The sequence below is a fragment of the Pongo pygmaeus genome, chromosome 17 (assembly GCF_028885625.2).
Source record: "Pongo pygmaeus isolate AG05252 chromosome 17, NHGRI_mPonPyg2-v2.0_pri, whole genome shotgun sequence".
Lineage (NCBI taxonomy): Eukaryota > Metazoa > Chordata > Mammalia > Primates > Hominidae > Pongo > Pongo pygmaeus.
In genome coordinates, this window is record NC_072390.2 from 78,050,911 (window position 1) to 78,075,469 (window position 24,559).

The 24,559-nt window shown below is 45.0% G+C and overlaps 1 protein-coding gene across 1 annotated transcript in view; it reads right to left on the bottom strand.

Moving 5' to 3' along the window:
- Nucleotides 1-229: 229 nt before the first annotated feature.
- BCL2 (BCL2 apoptosis regulator) overlaps nucleotides 230-24,559 on the bottom strand; it is a 199,487-nt gene continuing 175,157 nt past the window's right edge. Inside the window, exon 3 of the mRNA XM_054460391.2 lies at nucleotides 230-5,641. Coding sequence (XP_054316366.2) covers nucleotides 5,507-5,641 — 135 coding nt within the window. The 3' untranslated portion in view covers nucleotides 230-5,506. The remainder of the gene's footprint in view (nucleotides 5,642-24,559) is intronic.

Consider the following 24,559-nt stretch of genomic DNA (forward strand, 5'->3'; position numbering starts at 1 on the left):
CTATCTTGTACCTAACCAGGAGGGTTATTACCAAGAAACAAGAGTCTCCTTCTAAGGTGGTTTCACCTGTAAGGCAATCCCTTAGCCTGGTCCCTGAGGGCTTCATTAGAGTAGGGTCCTGGTGATTTTACTGGCTTGTTAAGAAGGCTTTTCAAAGTCTTGTGTAATGATGATGAATGGCAGGGCAAAATCATGTTAACACATTATAAACAATTCCAGGCACAACCAGTATCTCACACTGTACTTTATTTTTCTTCACAATATTAACTAGACAGACAAGGAAAGTTTAACGGCAATGTGACTTTTTCCAACAACACAAAGTGCCATTATAGCTAATGGTGGCCAACTGGAGACTTACTTTACCTTAACCATGTAAATTATCCTTACCATATTTTTTGTGTGTACAGTGTTGCAAGATATCAGCCACCCCTTAAAAGTATCAATCTTAAAAAGAGCCATGGCAGGTAAAAGTATGAAAATCTTGATAACAAAAGCTTTCAATACAAAAACACTTATTGTACACTTATTTTTATTTAAAACAAAAATAACCCCAGTAACTCAAAACAAAAGCAAACCTTGGTTGAAAACTTAAGAAGGTATAATAAAAAACAAAACCACCAAAAGAAAGTTCCCCAAAAGAAATGCAATCCACTATCGCTCTTGCAAATTCTACCTTGGAGGGAAAAACTTAATGAAATGAGCTATCTGGAGGGCCCACGGCAGATTTTCCAAAAGGTTTAGGTGCATGGATTTACTCAGTATCTACACTACAGTCTTATTTATTAATAGTCTCAGAATTTTTTTGATTAAGCGAGCCTTTCCATCCTCCACCAGTGTTCCCATCTTCTGTGCTGAGCTTGGTATGCAGAACAACCTTGTTGTTAGGACGTTGGCTTGAAGTTATTTTTCTGGGGCAGTCCAGGTGAACTGGTACAGTACCATTCACGCTCCATCTGATTTCCTTTGCATCCAGTGAGATGCATATTTCATGACTGTCCAAGGTCATGGTTGTCCAAAGACATGGAACAGAATGATTCACTGGGTAAGACTAAAGGACTTGTATTATCACTTTCCAATTCAGTTTCACATTGCTTAATTTTATAAAAATTTTTTTCTGTATTGTACATAATAAACATTTAGAAACAGATGTCCCTACCAACCAGAAGGTTGTCATTAAATATCCTGTTAGTTAAAACTGCACATTTATTGTTTAAATACCCATTAGACATATCCAGCTTGAAATTTATACCACTGCACTGCCAAACGGAGCTGCAATTTGAGCCATGCTGATGTCTCTGGAATCTAAATGTCGTACCACAAACTTCAAAATGTTTCTCATTTGTCACATAAGGTTCTTCGCAGAGGCATCACATCGACCCCAATACAGGTCCTTCATACCCTTAGTTCTGGTTATTCTGAAAACTTCCAACTCCCTGATCCAAATTTGGGAATGTTTTACTCATTTAAAAATTCTTCCTCCCTCCCACCTCTCCAACAAATGTCCTTTATCCCATAATAATTTAAAAAAAAAAAAATCCCTGAAAGATCCAAATTGAATAACAATAAAGATCTGATTGGAACCTTCATAAGCTTGACAATGTAGAACTGTATTTCTTAAAAAGTGTGTAACCACATTTGTCTGGGCTGCAAAAGACACCACAGAATAAGATCAGAATAGAATTTCAACTGACTCCCTAATTTCCTTAGAATGACTTGTATTTCAGGCCTTTCCTGTTTTTCTCTGATAGAGTAGGTGTACATTACTAACTATAAGTGATACGAAAGTCCAAAAACAGCCACTGCCTTAAAAGTACAATTGGAATTAGAGTTTAAGTTCACATTTATAAACTATTTGTTTTAGGATAAGTTTAATTACAAATAGAGACTATTCGCAATTCTGTTCACTCAATAGATCCTGGAGGTGAAAGCTAGACATGTGTTGGGATTCCTAATTATTTACATGTAATCTTGATTATTATAACTCCTCTCGATTTATAATCACTTCCTAATTTTTCCCACTGGGCCAGAGCTACATCTTTAGATGATAAGCATTTACTAATAAAACAAAGATCACATATAAATGGAAGGCTACATCTGAACACAGAGAGGTAAGTGAACTGTGGAGAGAATGTTGGCTTCTTGTTTGAACTAGATCAAGGTGCTTCCTTAATTCCGTGACTTTAATCCAAATCTTAAGCCTGCCAGAATTTTCTGTCCCTGCAAAATCTTCGGAGACGACCCGATGGCCATAGACCCTGTCAGCTGTCGTTCTGGCCTCTCTTTCGGAGTATTTGTGCAGCGAGGGACTGGGAGGGCCGAGGAGGTTCTCAGATGTTCTTCTCCTTTTGGGGCTTTTTTTTAGAGCCCTTGTCCCCAATTTGGAAAGTGCGTATACTCTATTTAACTCTGACCCTGGCCAGTGTAAAGAGGAGTACATAAAGAGGACTGTTTTTTCATTCATAAAGAGCAGTTAAGATGCAGATGTGAACCCCTCTTCAACACAAAATAGGGATGGTTCTCTGTTGCCCAACTGCAAAATAATTAGAAATAATGAAAAAAAAAGAAGAGGAGAAAAAAATGACTCGTTGAGGCTTTTATATACATTCATTGCTTCTAACATGTTTTTAACAATAAGGAAAATGCAACATCAACTACTCTTAGAGCAAGTGCAGCCACAATACTGTACAGTTCTGGGGCCAAGAGGCTGGGCACATTTACTGTTATTAAAACCAGGTAACAAAACCCCACAGCAAAAGGCAGCCAGCCAGCAATTAGCCCCCGTGACCTCTTAATATATATACATTTTTCAAATACTCTGTGAATCCCGTTTGAACAACAACAAAAGACAAAACAGGCTTTATATTAAAAACGTCCACGTTCTTCATTGTTACTTCTAAAGCAGCTTGGAGGATCTTACCACGTGGAGCATACTGCAAACTGACTCCATTAAAATGATTTTGGCAGGATAGCAGCACAGGATTGGATATTCCATATTCATCACTTTGACAATGTAAACCTTTCATAAAATAATATTTTGCTTAAAAATTAGAATCATTCAAAGTTCTGATCATTCTGTTCCCTGAGGCCCGCCGGGGAGGTCTGGCTTCATACCACAGGTTTCCTGCTTTCTTGGTGGAGCGTAAGCACCACTGCATTTCAGGAAGACCCTGAAGGACAGCCGTGAGAAAGCCCCCGCGGAAGGAGGGCAGGAGGGCTCTGGGTGGGTCTGTGTTGAAACAGGCCACGTAAAGCAACTCTCTAAAGGTCAAACCACCATAGATTTGAATCTGCTGGTCATTCCCCATCTGGATTTTTAACTGAATGAATCTCATGGGTTTAACCAAACATGCATGTAATCCTGAATACCATGAATTAAATGCGGAATTGGCCAGGGACGAGGAAACCTTCAAGAAACAAGGTCAAAGGGACAACAGATATATCTGCCACAATAAACAATTCTCTTGACATGGAAATGCACTTGACTTGGTTGAAACAAAGCTCCTCAGTGGCCAGTGACATCCAGGTTTTTCTTAGGTAGCTGAGACTCAGGGCTTATCTCACCTTCTCAGATATCTTTGAAGAATCAAGAGATAAAAATCTCAAACAGAAAATGATCACTTTTGCTCACAAATAGTGTATAGGCCATAACTAAATACAATTAAAAAAAAAAACGCTGAGATGCATGTATTTTTTTAAAGCAGCTTTCAAAATATCAACCACAGCATTAAACATTGAACAGAGTACATTCCAAAGTTAATACAGATAAATGGTATATAATGCAATAATGCCACAGAGTTATTCCATCAATGTTTCAAGGCTGATTCTAAACTGGAAGAAAAAAAAATTTCCTAGTTTATTTGCTGAAGATGTCACTTCTTTTGCTACTTCTTTATAGTTCCCCACCATTGATTTTTTTTAAATGCCCCAGGATGTACAGATAACCCCCATATTCCACACCTGGAACTTTTTTTCTGTCAGATTTTCAAATAAAACCAAACTACAGTGACAAGATAATGTTTTACATGTAATTCCATAGACAGAGGTCAATTAATCCATGACACCTCACTTCAATGCTTCCTTTAGGATTTGTGACCCTCTCCAAAGTCATTTAAAGCCTTGCTTTAAACTGACAGGTGGGCCAAGGCCACACAGCCAACGTGCCATGTGCTATGGCCAAAATGGGCCGTGGCCATTGCCTCTCCTCACGTTCCCAGCCTTCACCATGTCCTTCTGCTAGGAAGGGCCCAGGGCCTCTGTTCCTTCCCTCTACAGTGATACATGTCTTAAGAAGGGTTGTGGCTCCCATGCTCCACGTGAAAACGGGCCTACCTGGAGGGCCCCAGGGTGACAGGCCCGGCCGCGCCCCTCTATTGCTCTTTCTTGACAGTGGAATTCTGAGCTCCGTCAGCTTCCAGACATTGGGAGACCACACTGCCCTGTTGATCATCCCTGGAGGAGGCCAGTGAGGGCCCAGGCTCAGTTCCAGGACCAGGCCTCCAAGCTGGGACACAGGCAGGTTCTGCAGACTTCGGTCTCCTAAAAGCAGGCACTTGTGGCGGCCTGATGTTCTGGGTAACTCTAGCCTTCCTGATGCCGAAGTCACCGAAATGTTCACTTCCTCAAGTTCCAGAGGATTCTGTTTCCTACTCAGACAGAGCCAGTATTGGGAGTTGGGGGGTGCGTATCCAAAATATATGAATATACACAATCAGGGCTTAAGGTACTGGATGATATTGTATAAATTGCTAAAATGCTTTTCTCGGCACAATTGGTAGCTTAAAAAAATACTTTCCTATGATTTAAGGGCATTTTTCCCATCGCTGTCCTTCGGCGTGGAAATCTCAGCGGGTACTAGGTCCATCTGAAGTTCCCAACTCTTTTCCTCCCACCAGGTATGCATCATGTGAGTCATATGCAAAGAGTCTCTTCTTCAGGCCAGAGAGGCATGGACGTCCCCCGCAGGAACCCTCCCTCTGTTAATATCGCAGCCCCCAGGGCAAAGAAATGCAAGTGAATGAACACCTTCTCCCCAGCCTCCAGCAGCCAGAAAGCCAGCTTCCCCAATGATCAGGTCCTTTTTCCATCCATCAGCTCTTCAGATGGTGAGTTAGTCCGGCCATCAACATGGAAAGCGAATCTGTGTTTACAGGCACAGCACATCCAGGTGGAGCCATACGAAGCGGTGCTTGGCAATTAGTGGTCGGATTTCCAAAGACAGGAGTTTTGATGGGACTGTCTTAAATAAATAAATCTTTTTTTCTTAATAATGTAAAAAATAAATGATATTTCCCTTTGGCAGTAAATAGCTGATTCGACGTTTTGCCTGAAAACTATTAATTGTTGTGTGTGTGCATGTGTGTCTGTCTGTGTGTGTGATGTTTATATGTGTGTTATTTTTTCTTAAACAGCCTGCAGCTTTGTTTCATGGTACATCACTGACAATGCATATTATTTCTACTGCTTTAGTGAACCTTTTGCATATTTGTTTGGGGCAGGCGTGTTGACTTCACTTGTGGCCCAGATAGGCACCCAGGGTGATGCAAGCTCCCACCAGGGCCAAACTGAGCAGAGTCTTCAGAGACAGCCAGGAGAAATCAAACAGAGGCCGCATGCTGGGGCCGTACAGTTCCACAAAGGCATCCTGCAGTTGGGGGAGAGGAGGGAAGAAAAAGAAAGAGTATTAGAGAGACAGCAGAGAATGCCACCCCACAGAGAAAGAGGCATCCTGCCAGGGCAGCCTGGGAACCTTCAGAAGGATGAGAGGGGAAACGGCAAATGCTCTTTGGAGGCCATGATTCAGAAACCACTGTTTTCATTAATTCAGGACATATTTATTGAGACCCTATTTACGTGCCAGCCATCTTAGAGATACAGCAGTGCATAAAATAGACTAAAAGTTCCTACTTCACGAAGCTTCCATCTAGTGGAACAGTATAGACAGCGATCAATATAAATTATCACATGGTGTAGGAGAGAGTGCTAAGGGCCGAGGAGAAAAACAGCAGAGGCAGTTAGAAAATATTAGAGGTTTTGCAATTTTAGCTAGCACGCCCATCCACAAAAGTAATAAAATCTAGCAATGATGATGACTGTCACACTCCTTGATTGAGTGTTGACATCTTATCAAATGTCTGACATGCATTATTTTTGTCTTTGTACCAAACTTTTCCTTTTTTTTTTTTAGAGACAGAGTCTTGCTCTGTTGCCCAGGCAGCAGTGCAGTGGTGCAATCATGACCCACTGCGGCCTCGAACTGTTGGACTCAAGAGTGATCCTCCTGCCTCCGCCTCCTGAGTACCTAGGATTACCACACTTGGCTAATTTTTAAATTTTTTGTAGAGATGGGGTCTTACTATACTTTCCAGGCTGGTCTTGAACTCCTGGGCTCAAGTGATTCTCCTGCCTCAGCCTCCCAAAGTTCTGGGATTAAAGGCATGAGCTTTCTCATCCAGCTAATTCTTCGTACCAGTCTTATTAAGTTATTTTATTTGTTTCTGTTCTGAAGATGAAAAAGCTGAGAATCGCAGGGAATAAGAGACTTTTTAACAAATGGCAGAGCCAGGCTTTGAACCCAGATAGAAACCAGCACCCTTCTCTCTGCTGATGCCCCGGCCTGGCTAATGGCAGCTCTGTGACAGCATTTGGTTGGCCGAGGGCTCAGTCGGTGGAGGGGCCAAGGGCGGCCTTCACTGGTGCAGTGCCAGCCTCTAAGGTGAATGTTCTCCCAGGGAAAGGGAGCTGTCAGGGGGTTTCTCTTGGGGTTGGCTAGACTGGACGACCACAACTCTGCATTTACTCAAATTGTGGATCTCACAAGGCATGAGATCAGGGGTGTGTCACTGGACGTGCAGGTCCCTGACAGACAAAAAGGGTGTCTCCCTTCCATTCCTATCTCTCCATCTCAAGTCGGGTCTCTAGTGTGTTGTAGCAAAGTCCACCCTCTGGATGGGCTTGGATTGAGCAAATCACCGATTGCTCATTTCCTAGATTTTGGGGAGATTATGTTTCACATTTGGGTCCAATGAGTATTTGGACAACTTTCTGAATGAATATTTGAATATATAAATCAGTAAATGAATTCTTGTTACTTCTGATTTATTCAGGATGAAGAAGAAAACAAGAATAGTTCCACATTATTCCCAACAACCCTGACTCAAAGCACACAATTTTATTACAGGAAACAGTAACATACCATGACCCTGGACGTCGCTGTTGGGAAGGGCTCCAACAGGGCACAGAGGGGTTCCCTTTCTCTGGGGCAAGGGCTGTAGCAGTGGGACCAGGGATTCTCTTTGTCTCCTTCATGCTGGGCATAGTCTTGGTGCACTATAGATGCATAGTAAATGTTTGTTCACTTAAGCTTTCTGAATACAATCATTGGTCTTTGGCTTAATGCTTTACCCAAATGCTTATGAATCTGTTTGAAATTACTCCTTCTATATGTAACAGCCTCTGAGAATCCTGAGGTAGTCTTGATGAGGATTTAAAACATTGTTAGGGTAACTTTCCACATTATTAAATATAGATTTATACCATTATTTTCATGATATATAATATGTGCCATACTTTAAAAATTCATTTTTATAGTGTTTAAAACTTTTGCTATTATAAACAATATCATGATATATTTTTGTACATAAATTCTTGTCTATTTGTTCAGTTGCTTTTTTGAAATAAACTCCTAGAAGTGACCTCAATTGACCAGTCATCAATATTGCTTCCAGAAATCATGAAGGGCATGCCTTGAGCCATCCTCACACTCTCATGGATTGCCCTCCAACCAATGCCACCTTTTACAAAAGGCAGGCAAGGATTTAGGGTGAGGGTCACACTGAGAGTGATCCTGCCCCCCAGGGGACATTTGGCAATGTTTGGAAGCATTTTTAGTGGTCATGATTTGGGGTGAGAGTGCTACTGGTATCTAGTGGGCAGAGGCTGCGGACGCTGTTCAATATCCCACGATGCACAGGGCAGCCCCCCAATGCTAACAGGGCCGAGGCTGAGAAACTCTGGTTTATAAGATGCTCTGTAATCACAGACCATAGAAGAACAGATGACCCATCCTGTGTGTCAACAGTATTGGTCAAATCAGCACAATCAGCTAGCCCAGACCAGCAACTGCTCACCCAGTGGGCCTTCTGCATCTTTGGAGGTCCTTGGTTAACTTTTACCAGGAGAGGGCGCAAGGGCTTTCTTCTTCTTTTTAAATATCTATTGTTAAACATTTCTAAATTTCAGTGTTAGAAAAGCGAGGCAATAGATGTACATAAAATATGTGTTTGGTGCTCTTAGCACAGAGCTAACGCACAATCATGATTGTCTGCCAAGATGCACACCCCTCTCTGTATAAGCAGGGATCAGTGGGGCAGGAAGGAGTCAGGACTTCTCCACAAGCCGGAACTCTGCCTCTTCCAGGGAGCAACCCAAGACGTCACAGACACGGCTGCAAATGTCAACTAGTCCTCCCATCCATGCTTCTCTCTCTGAGGGATGGGCAGGCTGAAACCCCCAACAGCCCAGCCAAAAGACACCCCAAATTTGTCAGGGCACTGGCAATAGGTTGTCTGCAATTCGGCTTGACATTGAGAAGGTCAGTGGCCAGGCTCTGAATCTCTTTAGTAATCAACAGAGTTTTGTGTGGCAAAATCTGAACCGGACTAAGCCCCTGATCATTTGTCTTCTCTGGACCTGAAGCCATCCTGGGAAACCGGAGGATGCAGGGGCACACTCCAGCTGGCATTTTCTCCCAGTTGGCCTGGCACACAGTGCTGGAGAGCAGAAGAAACGCTGTCCCAAATATCCCCACCTCCTCGGAGCTGGAATAATTCCCTCACACCACCCTCATCCCCACACAAATAACAGTGCTTCTCATGAACCTAACAGGCCATTTCTGACGTGCATTACACAGAACAATGTCATTTCTAGAGTGAGATGAGCTAAACTAGAAGCTCTTGGCCCAAAGCCTCAGCACAGAGGTGCTGTTGCCATCCCAGGGGGCTGAGAAGGGCATGGGACTTGGAGGAGGAGTCTGGGTGAACCCTGGCTTTGATATTTTATTAGTTTATAACCTTGAGCAGATAACCCAGCCCCGAGCCTCATTTACTTCATCCATAGCCATAAAATTCATTATTGTGAAGATTAACGTAGGTCACTCAAAGCCATTTGTAAATTGGATACAGAAAGTGAGCTCGTGGCAAAACAAACACCTTGCTCTTGTCTGTCCACTTGCAGACCTGCTCCGCACCTACTCAACCTGCCCTTCCCCCAAGAAGTTCTGCTGAGCCTGCCATTTTGCAGAAGCAATTTCCTCTCTTAGCTTTCCGATCTGAGGATAGTCCATAATTTCTATAGGAATTATGAATTAAAATGTATACATCCCATGTTCTGGTCAAAGATGGGAAGTGATAATACAATGTCTACCTATCTATCCTTCTTTATACATTATTAGTCAGAGTGTAGGGCTAGAGGGCAAGTCATTTAACCCCCTGGAGGGTGGATCTGGCCTCTAAACTTTGCCCTTCTACAATTCCAAAGTGCAAAGGAGACCCTGTGGCTTCGGGACTAAAATGTCCTGAAAGCTTCTTTCGTAGAAAGTCTTCTTGCTTTTTCAAACATCCTGATTAGGGCGATTTCCGAAGTCTGTTTGAACAGTCTGTCATTATTTGTTTAAGTTTGAAAGCTGTTTTAAATAAACACATGCTCATTTTATGTATTAAAAGCAACAAAGAGGGAAAAAGGAAAACCTGGGTCGTCATGTGATTCGGACAAAATCCCAGTCTATATATTTAGGAAGCTCTGTGTCCCTTGCTCATGTCAGGACTGGCAAGGGCTTACCCGACTTCATGGATCACAGGTTCACATGGAAAGGCTGGCACCGGCTCCTCCCATGAGGAGGAGGTGGGCAGGGCCTCAGCTCTGGTGGCTCTGTCCACAATGGCTTCTCCATAAATTTCCAATTCAGAGGCCACAGAGGATCTGAGTTCCACCCAGGGCTGGCCCAAGGGGACAGGATGGCCAAACTCCCAGCCCCAGCCTTGCTGCAGGTTTGGAACCAGGCCAGGTAGGTGTGGACGGGAACAGACCAGGGTCAAGACTCCTAAACTCAGCAAAGGTGTCCTCACCCCTCCGGGCTGTGGAGCACTCCCACCTGGGAGGCAGCCTCCTCCAACATTTTCCTTTTCCGTTCAGAACCTTCAAGAATTTTTTTTTTTTTTTTTGAGATGGATTCTAGCTCTGTCACTCAGGCTGGAGTGCAGTGGCTCCCAGGTTCAAGCAATTCTTCTGCCTCAGCCTCCCGTGTAACTGGGACTACAGGTACCCTCTACTACGCCCGGCTAATTTTTGTATTTTTAGTAGAGAAAGAGTTTCATGTTGGCCAGGCTGGACTCAAACTCCTGGCCTCAAGTGATCCTCCCACCTTGGCCTCCCAAAGTGCTGGGATTACAGGCATGAGCCACCGCACCTGGTCCACTTCAAGAAATTTCACGTAAACCTAAAATGAGAATGTTTTTTCAAAAGGTCAGATTGTCAAGAATGGAAGAGAATGTTACTTCTAAGTGCTGAGAAGAATGGCATGCGGTTGGGGATATGGGCGGGGGTCCCAAAATAACCCTTATGCCCAGGTAAAGGTAAACATGGAGACCTTTTGAATTTGGTAATGCATGTCAAAAGGCTTTTAAAAAGCTTTTGTCAGTAATTTCACTTCCAGTTATTTATTTTGGAAAAATAATAAAGTGCACAGATTATGTATAATAGCATAAACCTGGAAACAAATGTCTGAAAATAGATGACTGACAGTGCGTCCACATGATGGAATGCTGTTCAGCATTAAAAGTCATACCCTATAGTTATTGGCAAGAAATTGTGTTCCTAACGTCATATTGAGTAAAGCAGGACAAAATGGTCAGCAAAACATGATTCCACTTCCGTAAAAACCTAACATATACATGTGCGCGTTTACAAACAGAAAAAAATAATATAAAGGAAAACGCCAAGATGTTAACAGTGATTATCTTTGAAGGCAGAAGTAGACATGAGGACATGGCATTTATGAGGCTATTCTGATTTTTTTCCTTAGCTGTCTTTTCTAATTCAATACAAACATGTATATTACTATTTATGAAATACATTTTAATATATACTACATAGAATAATGTTACATTCTAAGTGCTTACTTAATCTGAAAAAAATCCAGACTCCATAATTTGACAGACAAAAATGCTGGGAGATGACGTCTAGTAGGAGGGAGACATGGGCTCCCAGGCAGCAGCCATGACCTAGAACCATGCAACAGGCCCCCGGTTAAGTGAGGGCCTCCGTAGACCCTGGCCCAGAAGAACTCTCAAGAGCTCTGCCCCTCAGACCAATGCCTGCAACAAGAGGTTCAGGCCCCGAGCTCAGTGTGTGTTCTCAGCTCTCTATATACTGGGGAAATTTAATATGGCTTGGCTGGCTATAAGCAAATTCGAAATTCAGCTACATTCTACAGTCTTTGAGCTGACTATGCATGCAGACGTTATACAATCGAAGCGAATTCTAAGGGAGAAAAGTCACCCTGTCCCCAAAGAGCTTACACTCTAGAGAGAGGTAATGCCTCTATGTGCACATTTGAACTAAACTAAATCAATGGGTGCCGCCATTTTGTATCCTGCAGACTGCAGAGTCTCATCGGCAGTAAGAAGAAAGTAAAAAGAAAATCAGACCATGGCAATGGGAAATCAAACACAGCTGTCAAATGCCTTTGATATTTTCTATTTTTCATGACTTTATAATTTTGTCTCCATGGGGACCTCTGGGGATCTCTTCTCTCATGACAACTTTAGGGTTAGGGAGAAAAAAGGAAAGGGAGAATCACTTTAACAGAAAACTTTGAGCTGGAAGGAACCTCAAAGTATGTTCAGATTCCCTGAATTGGTTTAATAATGTCTAATAAAGATATTAGCTCTTTATTTAAATAGGTGAGGTGAGTGAAACTTTGACAGGTAAAGCAAATTCCTTACAGTGTGTATTCATAAGGAAATTCATGGTGGACAGGAGCGTGAAGGCTGGGTTTCACCTGCCTCCTGCATGTCACAGGTTAGAATGCTGGCAAGCAGCTGGTTCTTATCTCTGCCCAGGGAACCTCCTCCCTGCCTCCCTCAACTTGCTTCCTCCCATCCCGACCTTCCTCTCTGCCCCAACTTGGACTCCAGCCCAAAACAAGTCTCATCTGGGCTTCCAAGTGGGGCTGAAGAAAGTCACCTAACCTTGCAGGCAGGTGCTGCTGGAAATTCATGGTCTCTAAACTCAGTGAGTTCTGACACCACCTAGCAATTCTTCACTCTTTGTCAGATCTTTTCTGTTCCTTTTGATGACTGTTCCCAACAGCCACCACTTGTCTCACACATCTTCCTCACCTTTTGGCAGCGAACGCTGCCTTTTACTTCTCTGAGAAAACTGGGATCATTGGGCAAGAATTACCACAGCTTTCCACCCTGGCCCATGCACAAATGTCCATTTCTGCCTGTCCTTCCCTGCTCCCCTCCACCCTTCACCCTGATTCCACCATCTCCCATTGCTTCAGGAACCTTCCTCCATCAATTGTCCCTGCTCTCAATTACAATTTCAATCGCATCCTTCCTTTCTGGCCTCAGGTATCCTCAAAATGTCTGTGCTGATGTGTGCTCCACCCTAACCATTATCTTCTCTGTCTCTGCCCTCCTAGAAAAGCTGCCAAGCCACACTCATTGGCTCACTTCCCACCCACATTTGAACCCATTCAGTCTGGCTTCTTCCTATACTGTGCCTCTGAAACCACCCCCACAAAGACCACCAATACCCTCCATGTGGCTAAATTCACTGGGTGTGAGGTTGTATCTTACTAGGTGCTCTGATGCCCCGAACACCAAGACCACTGAGGGTCTTCCGTGACTCTGCTCTCTTTGGGCTACCTCCTTCCTCCTGAAGAATTTCCTCTCTGTCTCCCTCATGGGCACCTCCTCCCTGGCCTATTCTGATAAGTTCTTGATGCTGCCCATCAGGCTTCTGTCTGGACATTTTCTTTTCTCTCTTTGGCCAATCTCTTTCACTCTCTTGGTCTTAAATACCACCCCTATGATAATGTCCCTAACATCTTTATATCCAGTCTCACTTTCTCCCCTAACTGGCAAATACTTATTCCAATTGCTTTCTAAGACATCCCCTAGGGAGTTCGATCAATCTGCCCCAAACTGAAGCTATCATCACTCCCTCCATCAAGCCTCCCTCTCTTTCTGTCTTCAACCTGGCTATGGCATCAAGTAAACCTAAAGCCTGAGAGTCTCCTAGATGTTTTTTTCTTCCTCATGCCCCACATTCATTCATCAGTAAATCCCATGGCCATAGGTTAGATTCCCTTAGAAGCAGACCCTAAGACAAAGATTTGAGTGCAAGTGGTTTATTTGGGAGATGATGCTAGGAACTCTAAGGGGAGGAGGGAAGAGAGAGAAAAAAGGAAAAGACTCATGCATGAGTTACTTCATCAAGCAAGTTATTGCTACTGGCAAACAGAGCTTACTCCTTCCAGGGAAATCTGAGGGCCAGTGTAGACCATGCATCTCTTGTTAACCCACTGAGGGGCTAGGGAGCTGGGGTATTTATACACCAACTCCTGCTATTCATTGGTTGAAGGTTGCTCCTATGGAATGTCAATACCCCAGCACTCCTAGCTGGCCATGTCACAGGTGAAGTACCCATCAAGGAAATAGATGCAGATGCCACATCTCTTGTAGCTGGAGGTGAAGTTAGTGAGCACTGAAGTGGTAAGGGCCAGGGGACAGGACAGAACAGGGCAGTAGATGCACTGCTGATTTTACCACCTGAACACTTCTCTCTCCCTTTACTTTCTTTCCCCAGGATCACTGCTGTGATTTCCAGTCTGATCTCTCTGCCTCTGTCTGAGTCTTGTGCTCTGCCTGTAAATCTCTTCTGTGTACTGCAGCCAGAGTGATCCATTCAGAATCAAATCTGTTGCTTCCATGCTTAAGTCTAAGGTTCCCAGTGCTCTGGCTCCAACCTAGTTCTCCTGCTCAGCTTGTCACTCTTAAGTCAACTTTGGTTCATTCAAAGATTCAGCTCAATCATTTTCTGCAAGCAACTTTCTCCAAATCCCTAGGTTGAGCTAAATAATCCTCGGCTGTTCCCTGTTCACAGTATTATACGAAGACCATCTGTTTACATGTCTGCCTTCCCCATTCAACTATTAGCACCTGGAGGTGCAGGACCATGTTTTATTTATCTTTGGATCCCTGGAGCATGTGTCTGTCATACATTAGGAACTCAGCAAATGTTTGTGGAGCTGAAATAAACTGATTTGTTTTACTATACGGCAGATTTTTCAAACATCCTAATAGATAATATTTTTTTAAAAGGGGAGTATTCAGAGACCAAATAAAGGACTGGCTTAGATAAAATTCAGTGCTTTTTTTTTTTTTTTTTTTTTTTCAGCAGCAGCCTCTAGTGTCCTCCTCCCAGGGACTGATGTTTAGCCAGTTCCCAAGGACACAGAGGGATCTGACTGGTCAGTGCTGGTCAGTGTCCCTGCTATATTGGTTAGTAAATATTATCACCCCCACTCACAGGTGCTTGATTCTCCAAGAAAGGGAGTAGCATTTTCCCAACTCATTTGGCCACTAACCGCTCTGTCAAGGAGACTGCTGCTGTGTTTGGAATATTAGGAAGACAAACTTTGACAAGTGCTGCCTAAGAGGGTGAAAGGACAATAGCAGGGCATTGGCAAGAGGGGCAGCATTGGTGCCTGTGGTGCAGGGCAGGGGAGATGATCAGAGGTCAAAGGCTGTTTCTAGACATCTATGCAAACATAGAGACCACTGGGTACATCCTGATCCTAGATTCCACCAAGAGGGCTGGAAACTCATTGGCAATACCATCTGTGACTACTGCAGCCGCACAGAGTCTATGACATGCAACCGTCAGGTGAGAGAGAACGCCAGGAGAAAGAGAAAGGACATGAAGGAGGAAGTGGGGTAGACAGACACTCGTCTTGCAGAGAGAGCCCTCCATGAAGCCAAGCAAGATTCTCCTGACACCAGAGTTGGCTCAGAGCAAGAGGGGGAGCAAGCCGCTCTGGCGGCTGGGAGTGGTGGCCGGCAGAGCACACGCAAGGAAGTGAGGACTTTTTTCTACCTGAATAAAGCAGCTGGTGAGGAAGTGACTCCATTTCCCCCCTTATCATCGGCTCAGCAGGATTTCCTCTGCAGCCACATTGTGCTGAATGAGTCTAGAGGGTTCCGTCTGCAGAGCAGCGTGGCTTTGGCAGCTGCACGCTTGCTGCTGTCCCCTGTGACTCTTCCTCCCGCACCCTCCCTTTACTCCCAAAATATTGTTTCCGGGTTTGGGGGAAAAGGAAAGGGAAAAAAATAACCCTTGAGCATATAACTGAAGGACACACAGCTGCCTGGGCCGGAGATGGCGAAGAGGCACGGGAGCGTGAGAAGCACAAGGATTTGCCTTCCTCCAGGCTGGCGAAGGCTGCTCCCCAAAGCCAGCTCCAGTGCCTGGGGGTTGATATTGGAGGAACTCTGGGTCCAGGGGGAGGGGCTGGTTGAATCATGGGCCAATGACATTCGTGAAACCTAATCTCCGCGTCATTTGGATGTAACAAGAAACCTGCTGGAGACATGGCAGGAGATGAAAAACCCAAACAAAACAAAAACAAAACTTGCCTGCTTACCACAGTTGGTCCAGGGAAGTTCTGGTGTGTTCTGTTATGCAAATTTAGCTAAGAATGCAAATCAGTCAGGGGCCTCAGGAGCTGGGGAGGCTGAAAAATGAGAAGCCCAAATGGGTGCTTCCTTTCTCTGGCATTATTTTCACAGTTTGAAAATAATGTGCAAAGATGGCTTATGCCGTGGGCCAGGGCAGAGGAAGCTTGGCCCCAACCACCTGCTAATGGAGACTTGAGCCGGAGCTGGCTATTCCAGAGATGGACCTCAGAGGATTCCTTAGTCTAATTACCTTCTGGGCTGGGGTAGTAGGTGGTGTCTGGAGGGAAGCACAGAGCCAAGTTCCCCACTGCCGCACTAGCTATGCAAATACTGCAGGGCACCTGTGGGCTCATGTCCCTCCTGCAAGAAGGTGTGGTCAGTCCAGTAATTCAAAAGACGTACTTCTGAAATGGGTGGAGAAATGCATTTATAGCAAAAAGTGCTAAAAATATGTTAATAGTTAAGCTATTTGGTTCACCAGGTTAGTGTAATAAACCATAACAAGAGAGACTAAAGGCCGTATCTATATGACCTTGAAATCTCATCTTCAGCGGGCTTATTCATTCAGTAACCAAACTATTTTTGTAAGGTGCTGAGTATTTAGCTTAAAGCTAAATAAGACACATGCCCTGCCCTATAGTAACTGCTTGGTAATATTCCCAGTGGCTTCCACGGGCCTGAGAATTTTCTCAGTACTGAATTCAAAGCACTTTGTGTCTTGTCTGTAGGCCCATTTGCCCAGCAGTGGCCTTGCCAGGAGAGAAGAGGCCCATGCTCCTGTCCTCATTTTAAGGCACACCTGAAGAGGCCCTAAAGAAAGGGCCTATATACACACAGGCCTCAGTCACCTGCTTTCCAGTGTTTTGGCTTTAAAACAAAGTTTCTTCATTTTTCTTCCTACCTTCCTCATTCCATTACCTTCTTTTGGCTAGAGCTTCTGAGGGCCCTGCCTATTGTGGTGCTCAGCCCTCTCTTGTTTTGGGCTTATGCTATTTCACTGTTTGGGGTGGAAGTATCAAGCATAAAGTGACAAGCTTAACACTTTATGATATTGTGTTGGACATGAAAATATGTCCAGCAAAAAACTTAATTATTATAACTCAACAATAAAAATGTAAGTAGCTAAATTTTAAAAAAGGCCAAAGGATTCTGGTAGACATTTTACCAATGAAGGTACATAAATGGCCAGTAAGTGCATGAAGAGATGTTTTGCTATCATTAGTCATTAGGGAAATGCAAATCGAAACCACAAGGAGAGATCACATCCACTAGAGTGGCTCTAATTTTAAAAATAGATAATAACAAGTGTTGGCGACGATGTTGAGAAATTGAAACCCCTGCACATGGCTGGTGGGAATGTAAACTGGTGCAGCCATTGTGGGAAAACAGTTTGCTGATTCCTCAAAAAGTTAAACAGAGTCACCACTTGACCCAGCAATTCAACTCCTAGTACACCCAAAGGAATTGAAATTGCACATTCACACGAAAACTTGTACACAAATGTTCACATCAGCATTATTCATAATAGCCAAAAGTGGAAATGACCCAAATATCCACTAACTGATGAACAAGTAAACAAAATGTGGTCTACCCACATAATGGAATCTTACAACTCAGCCAAAAAAAGGAGTGAAGCATTGACACATGCAACACCATGGATGACCCTCAAAAACATGAGGCCAAGTGAAGGATCCAGGCACAAAGGCCACCCACTGTCTATGAGTCCATTGATATGCAATGTCCAAAATAGGCAAGGCCATAAAGATAAAAAGTAGATTAGAGGTTCCCAGGAGATGGGGAGACGGGGAGACTAGGGAGTCATTGCTAATGGGTACAGGGCTTCTTTTTGGAGTGATGGAAAAGTTCTGGAATCAGCTAATGGTGATGGTTGTATAACCTTTTGAATATGCTAAAAACCAATGCGCTGATCACTTTAAATGGAATTTTATGGCATGTGAACTATACCCCAATAAAAGAACTTAATTATATTCCTTACACGACATGAAGAGGGACTAAATTATTTTTATACCATATGGAATTCCACAGAAGTACTGGCTTGTGATGGATCCTCTGCTCACAAGTGTAATGAGGAATGAGATACTGCTGGTTAGAAAATGTGCACCACTGTCATTCTCCAAAAGAAAAAAAGGAAGAACTGTAGTAGGAGGTGGCGTGGTTTGTGTTCTGGATGAGAAGTTAGGGGTCGGATGCGTGAGCAGCAATTGGGGCACTCCTACTTGAAAGGTGAGCAGCTCACTTCACCCCTGGACCTTCAATTTTCCTCATCTGAAAACTCTGCCATAGCGAACCTCTAAGAAGTCTCTCTCCGCTCTACCATCTGGGCTTACCTAGTTAGTGACCTTATTCTTCACCCTTTCTCTTGCATCCTTGAGGATGTGACTTGGGTTCTGTTGGTGAGTGCCAGAGCTGTGTTACTGTAACTATTGCAGAGGATCTCCTGCTTCCTCTCTGTGTGGTCCATCTCTTCCATCCGCCACTTCTCCACTGCTCTTCTCCCCACCTGGCCTCAGACCCTCCTGCTGTGAGTTAGGAGGAGGCCTTTCTTGGCATAGCACTCAAGCTGTGACCTCTGATGTGCCTCTGTGCTTCCAATCTCTTTGCTTTTATGAGCATAATCCAGGTTATTTGTCCCAGACCCCAACCCCCATATGCCCACAAAGCCCTCTGCCTCTCATGCCAGTTTTAATTAGAACTGGTGACATCAGTGTGGCTTAAAGTAGGGAGCAGGTGGGAAGCTCTGATTATACTCAATACCGAACAGGACTCTCCACTGCCTGATAGGGGCTGGGGATTCCACAGGCAGACTGGCGTTTGGAATAGATCCACCAACTCTTTTTTCTTGGGATCTGGAGCCACACGTGTGGCTCTCCTCCCCACCCCATGCCACTGTCCATACCTGTCTCCATATGTGAGTAGAACATAATCACTGTGTGCTCCACAGGGATTGGTGACGGGCAAATATGCTCTACTCATAGGTCATGATTTGGGCCAAGCGTGCTGTGGCTCCTGTGCCTGCCATGTGACTCGTGAACACGGGGCATGGCCCAGGCTGCCTCCCTCTATTTTTGTCACTGCAAGAGTTAATTCATGAAAATATGCCAAAAATGGGAACCGAAAGCAGATGCTTGTTAAGTTCTGCAGCTTGGCCTAATCGCTGTCATCAGGACGTCGCTGCTGGGGGCAGTGAGGGGAGGGAGTCTTTCATTTATTAAACGTGGAGGGCCAGAGTTGGGGGCCAAATGTTTGGTTCTCACTTGTTTAAATCAGTAAGTGTTGACTGAGGCTGGTGGTGGGGGGAGTACAAAGAACCTGCATGTCCTAATAGGAACTTGCTGAAAGTGGCCTCAGACCTGGAGGAGGGTATGTAGAAGAAAAAGAGCAAAGCAGACTAGGCTGGAGGAGGCGGCATCCTCAGCCAGCTGGGCACTGCCAGCCTCCAGTCCTGCCTTGTCTGGCACTTGCTTTTCAGGACTGGTTAAGAAATCAGCCTGGGCATCTTTTCTGGAAGCTCCACACTGCATTGGCTCCAGGGAGCCCTGATGACCTACCGCAGGCCCAGACATCTGTCGAGGACCAGATGCACCCCGGATGGTGCTGGTTCCGTTGTTCTTGGTTTGGGGCAGGTAAGTCACAAATGACTGAACCTTCACAGCCTGCTCACGTCCCACTCAAAAGCACTCCAACGTATAATAGTCTTACTCAGATCCCAGCTCCCCAGTTCTGCAGCTCAATGGGTCATTCTGTGACCATCAAAGTGACTGCGATGATCCTCTGAGAAGCCCATGGGAGAGGCTTCTTATCCACACCATCAATCTACCCATCAGGAAGAGAAGAACAATTATATCCTCTGTGCTCTGGGGGACAAGGGGAGCTGACGGATGGTGGTGAACTCCTCAGTGGGCATGCTAGGAAAAATCTGCTTTCATTTTGTAGTTTATGATTTAGTTCAGTTCACCTGGAAAGACTCAACATGAATAAAACCAGATGCATTTCAAGGAACACTGCTTGGCTCTTTGACAATCCTCTTCCTTCCTCATCAGACAGTCTTCCTGTGCCCAGGGAAGACAGTAGGCCTCTCTATCACAAGCAAAATGCAGTCTCTGTCAGTGGCAGCAACTGTTAGTACCAGGACAGGTAAACGGCGGGCCAGGTCAGCCTATGGTTCTGGATCCTGGCTCATTAACATATGGACAAGATACGCTGGCGTGGCCTCTCATCTGAATAGCTGTTTACAATGAAGGACCTCTGACAGTATGCTTTCCGTTGCAAGGATACTGCCGTATATAGAACTAGAGAGAGAAGCAAAAACAGAAACTCAGAGACAGAAACGGGAGACACAGAGACCCAGAAAGACAAAGAGAAAGAGAAAAAGAGAAGCTGAAAGCAATCATGGATGAGTTTTAAGTGAGTGGAGGGGCTGAAATATCTTCCATCAGCACAACCTCCAGGGGCACAGTTGACAGCTGGCTGACCTGACCCAAGGACACGCTCTCACAGTGAAGCCAGTGAAGCCAGTGAAGCCGGCCTGCTGGGGGCAGGAGCAAGGTCAGAACACTACACGTGCCCACTGTACAAGGCCTGTCAGCGTTGTCGGCAGTGGGCACTTAACACGAGAAAAGTCGTGCCCCTGGGAGATCCACTTCCAAGGCAACTGTCACTTCCCGTCAAACGCTCAGGACGGGTCAGACACATTTGCAGCTTGCAGCGGCGAGCCTGGGGGACCCTGCCTGCAGAAGGAATGCAAGTATGTGCTGGCTGGATTGCAAATGGGATTTGAACTGTACTACGGGGCCTTCATACACCGACTATTCCTCAGGCAAAAATGGCAGAGCCAGAACATTCCAGGTGGGACTGGCAGCTGAGTGGTCAGTGGCCATGCCTATGCACGTGTAGCACTGGCAGAACCTTGCTGCCATTGCAGAAACCTTGGAGCGAATTGGCTCAGGTTGCATTCAGGGATGCAAACATTTACTGACCACCTGCGGTGCACACAGCATTGTGCGGAGTGCTGCAGGGCAGACAGTTTTTCTTGACTCCATGACAATGAGCTCCTTAAGGCAGGACGTCATGCTCATCACCCAAATCAGGTACTCAGTAAACGCTCTTCCAATGGGATGACTCAGAGATATTCACACCTAAGGTCATAGGAATAAGCTCAAATTTGGGCTGGTGAAGGCTTCAAGAGAAATTTTAGGTCGAGCAAATTGCTATTTCCACTGAGGAAACCCCTTGGCCAATCTTGGATTCACAGGCAACATGTTTTTCATAGTATAATTGGCGCTAACTTTGGATAGCTCGTTCTAGCTCTTTCTTTCCTCTAGCTTTGATCTATCTTTTGGACATATCTGAATCGAGCAATCCAACCATAGGCAAACCACTTTAAAAAGTATTTGTTTAGCATCTACTTCTGGCCGGGCACTAAATCTAGGATGACAAGAAATATTTAATTATGGTGCCAAAGCCCATTAAGGTGGCTTTTACAAACAACTCTAGACAGAAAAGACTGCCATCAGAAAGGTCACACAACTTGCTCAAAGTCACTCAGCTCATTGCAGCAAAGCCGGGGTTCGAATCCAGGACTATGTGACTGCCAGGCATGTACCTTTTCAACTATATTTTGCTTCTCCCAAAGGAAGCAGAAAAGACATACAAGATCCAACTCTGGCTCCCCCGGAGCAATAAATATGAGAGGCTAAACAGGAAGTCCCGAGGAGTGACAGGGAACGCTCAAGAAATGTACCAAGAGTGTTTAAGATGGGCTGGGAGGCGGTCAGAAAGTGAGACAGGAGCTGAGGCCTCAGGACTTCAAATAAAAGCAAGAAAACCGAGGATGGTGTTTCAGGGCAAGGAAGTGGCATGGGAGTTTGGGGCCACCCTGGTGGGTCCTAAAGCAAGCCGGTGTATGCCGGCAGGGGTGAGTCAGAGCGAATGGGTCCACATCAACAGAAAGAAGACCCTGTGACCATGGAGAAACCACCAGTCACAGGACCTTCCCCATCACCCCCGCCCCCGCCGCCCTGGGCACTGTGCAAGGCTGGATCCCACGGGAACATGTGCGGCACACTCTGGAAGCCCTTGACTGTGGTCTGGCCCTGTTGCTAGGGCTGCACATGCCATCTCAAGAGTATTTTAAAATGTTGTATGATATAGACTCAAATCCCCAAAGAGAAATTCTTTCCATATTATTCAGGAAAAGCCCTCCTATTTACAGGGCTGCTTCACAGGGAATTCTAGAATGTGAAAGAGAATAAAATTTCCTTGAGTCACAAAAACAAATCCAAGTTGAGGCCTAATCTAGAATATTAAAATATGTGGCCCCAGAGCTTCCACAGTGGCAACTGGATTTTGATCCTTTCAAGTGATCAGCTCAACTATTCTTGCTGGACCAAAAGTGGCTGTGTCTGCAACGTGCATGAACAAGAGTGGCTCCCACACCACGGACAGAGCATAAGCCCTCAAAGAAGAGACCCAGGGGGATAGAGGGGCTTCCCTGGCCACTCGCCCCACTGCCCAAGAGACCCAGGGGGTGAGGGGGCTTCCCTGGGCCACTTGCCCCACTGCCCCATCACCTGCTCCTTGCATGGTCTCTCTCCTCCTGGAGGCACCCCTCGTGACTCCTCATGACTGGAAACAGCTTTTCTCTACTCACATTTAAAGAATTTTCATAATTTAACAAAGGCAGAGACCTTTAAATTCCTAGGAACCTACCCACCAAGTGTTTTACAAGAACCTAGCTATGCTCACCAAGCATTTCATCCTTTAATGTTCGATGTGTTACTGGAAGGCCAGAAGTTTGCAAGGCAAGTTTGTGATTGTTGCAGTCAGACCCAACAAGCCAAACACTTTGTTTCAGCATTTTGGCAGTTGCATGCTGAGAGGGAATGTGTTCAGTGCAACATCTCTAATACACCAAATTAAAGATGAACAAACAAAAAAGCAGAATCACAGCATCCTTCATGCACAGTGACTATAAGCTCAGCTCTGTCCTCAGCATACAGGATGCCCAAAACCCTGCTCTGTGGGGTCGCTGAACAGCGAGGAGTTGGTGGGAGACAAAAAATGGCTGGACACGGCCCAGGTCCCCGAGATCCCCCAAACCTGGCTCCCCTGCCTTCACTATAACCCAGACAGGACGCCTGTCCTATCTCCCAAATCCCTTTTCCCTGCCAAAATTCCCTTTATTTTTTTCTCCTTCACTTTGTCCTTTGCTTTCCTGTTCCCTCCTTGTCTTGCATTTTATCAGCTGAAGTTCATTCCTCAGCTCCGATCCCGACAACCCATTCTCCATTTGCCTGTTGTAGTCTAGGACAGAGAACTCAGAACCTGAATTTCCTGGAAGACACTAATTCCCCACAACCCATCCTCCATTTGCCTGTTGTAGTGTAGGACAGAGAACTCAGAGCCTGAATTTCCTGGAAGACACTAATTCCCCACTCTCTCAGATACATAAAGAAATTAAGTGTTGGCTGAGTGAAACAAGTGAGACTTCTGCAACCGCAGCCAGGGCTTGGCCATAGCTGCGAGGGACCTTCCAGCCTGCCTCCTGGCGGAAGGACCCTGGTCATGGACACCGATGGGGAAACGGGGGCTGTCCCTGAGCCCCCCAAGAAACGGAGCGAGGTAACTCGAGGCAGTGTGGTTACCATTTGACCGTGGAAGTCTGACAGGATGCCAGGCCTGCAATCCATGCTGGAGTCAGCCAGAGGCCTGCTCTACAAGCCTCCTTTAACCCTTGAGGAGTTAAATGCTGGCATTGTGGTTATGGGATAACTGGAGAGGGATTTGTGTTGGATAAATGAGCAGAATAAAAACGTCTAAATTTCATCTTTTCTTTGTGTGTTTTCACCTCTGCCAAATTCTTGGAATTCTTATGTCTTACAATTTTATGTGCTTTTCATTTCCGTTTGAACCTGAAACATCATTTAAATGTCTTTGGAGGTAATCCTAACCTACTGAAACACCCTGAGAAACTGTGAAAAAAGTATTAGGATTATTCCACACACACGCCTGGTGGGTTTTAAGAAATTTTTGATCCCCAGGCATAAGTTCATGGTTGATGGAATACAGATTCAAACAGGTATGTTTTACTAACTTGGTATACCACCTGAAAAAAGTGATTTTATTAAGGGTAATTTTAAATGTGAAAAAAATAATTTCACTGCCATCATGTCTACAATACCTTTTGGCGAGAAAACAGGAATTCGGAGGTTTTAATGTTTGGCAATGGAACACATCCTTTGGAGGGGAGGAGTCCCAGCAGAGCTCAACCCCTGGCTCTGAAGCTCATCATGTTATCCTAGATTTACAACCGGATAAGCTGGTATGTTCTGATGTCTTTGGTTCTATCACAAGCCACACAATGGCAAGCTGTGGGGTCTGAGTGTCGACGCGCCCTTTCTCAGTTCCTCCACTTGTGGTCCAGGGATTCACCTTTCCAGGCTTTGAGAGCCTCATTTGTAACAGGAAGAGATGCCCCATGGTCCTCTAAAGGTCCTTGGTGACACTCAAGTGACATCACTTTTAGATTCTGGGACTCCGTTTTATGTCTGTGTATCAAAAGCAGGGAGGATGAAAAGGGTTTGATACAGTTGGGGCACTGGGAGAAACAGGTGCCTGCAGCCCTGCTGGCTTGCATTCAAAGTCGCAATGTGCCATCACGTTTATTACCGGTGCAAATAGAGGCTTGAATCCTAGAGGGGATTTTACTAGAAGAAGCCGGGACGTGACCTGCCGTAATATAGAAGCTAGGAATGTTCCTGATATTCTAGACATCAAAAGAAACACAAGCCAAAATC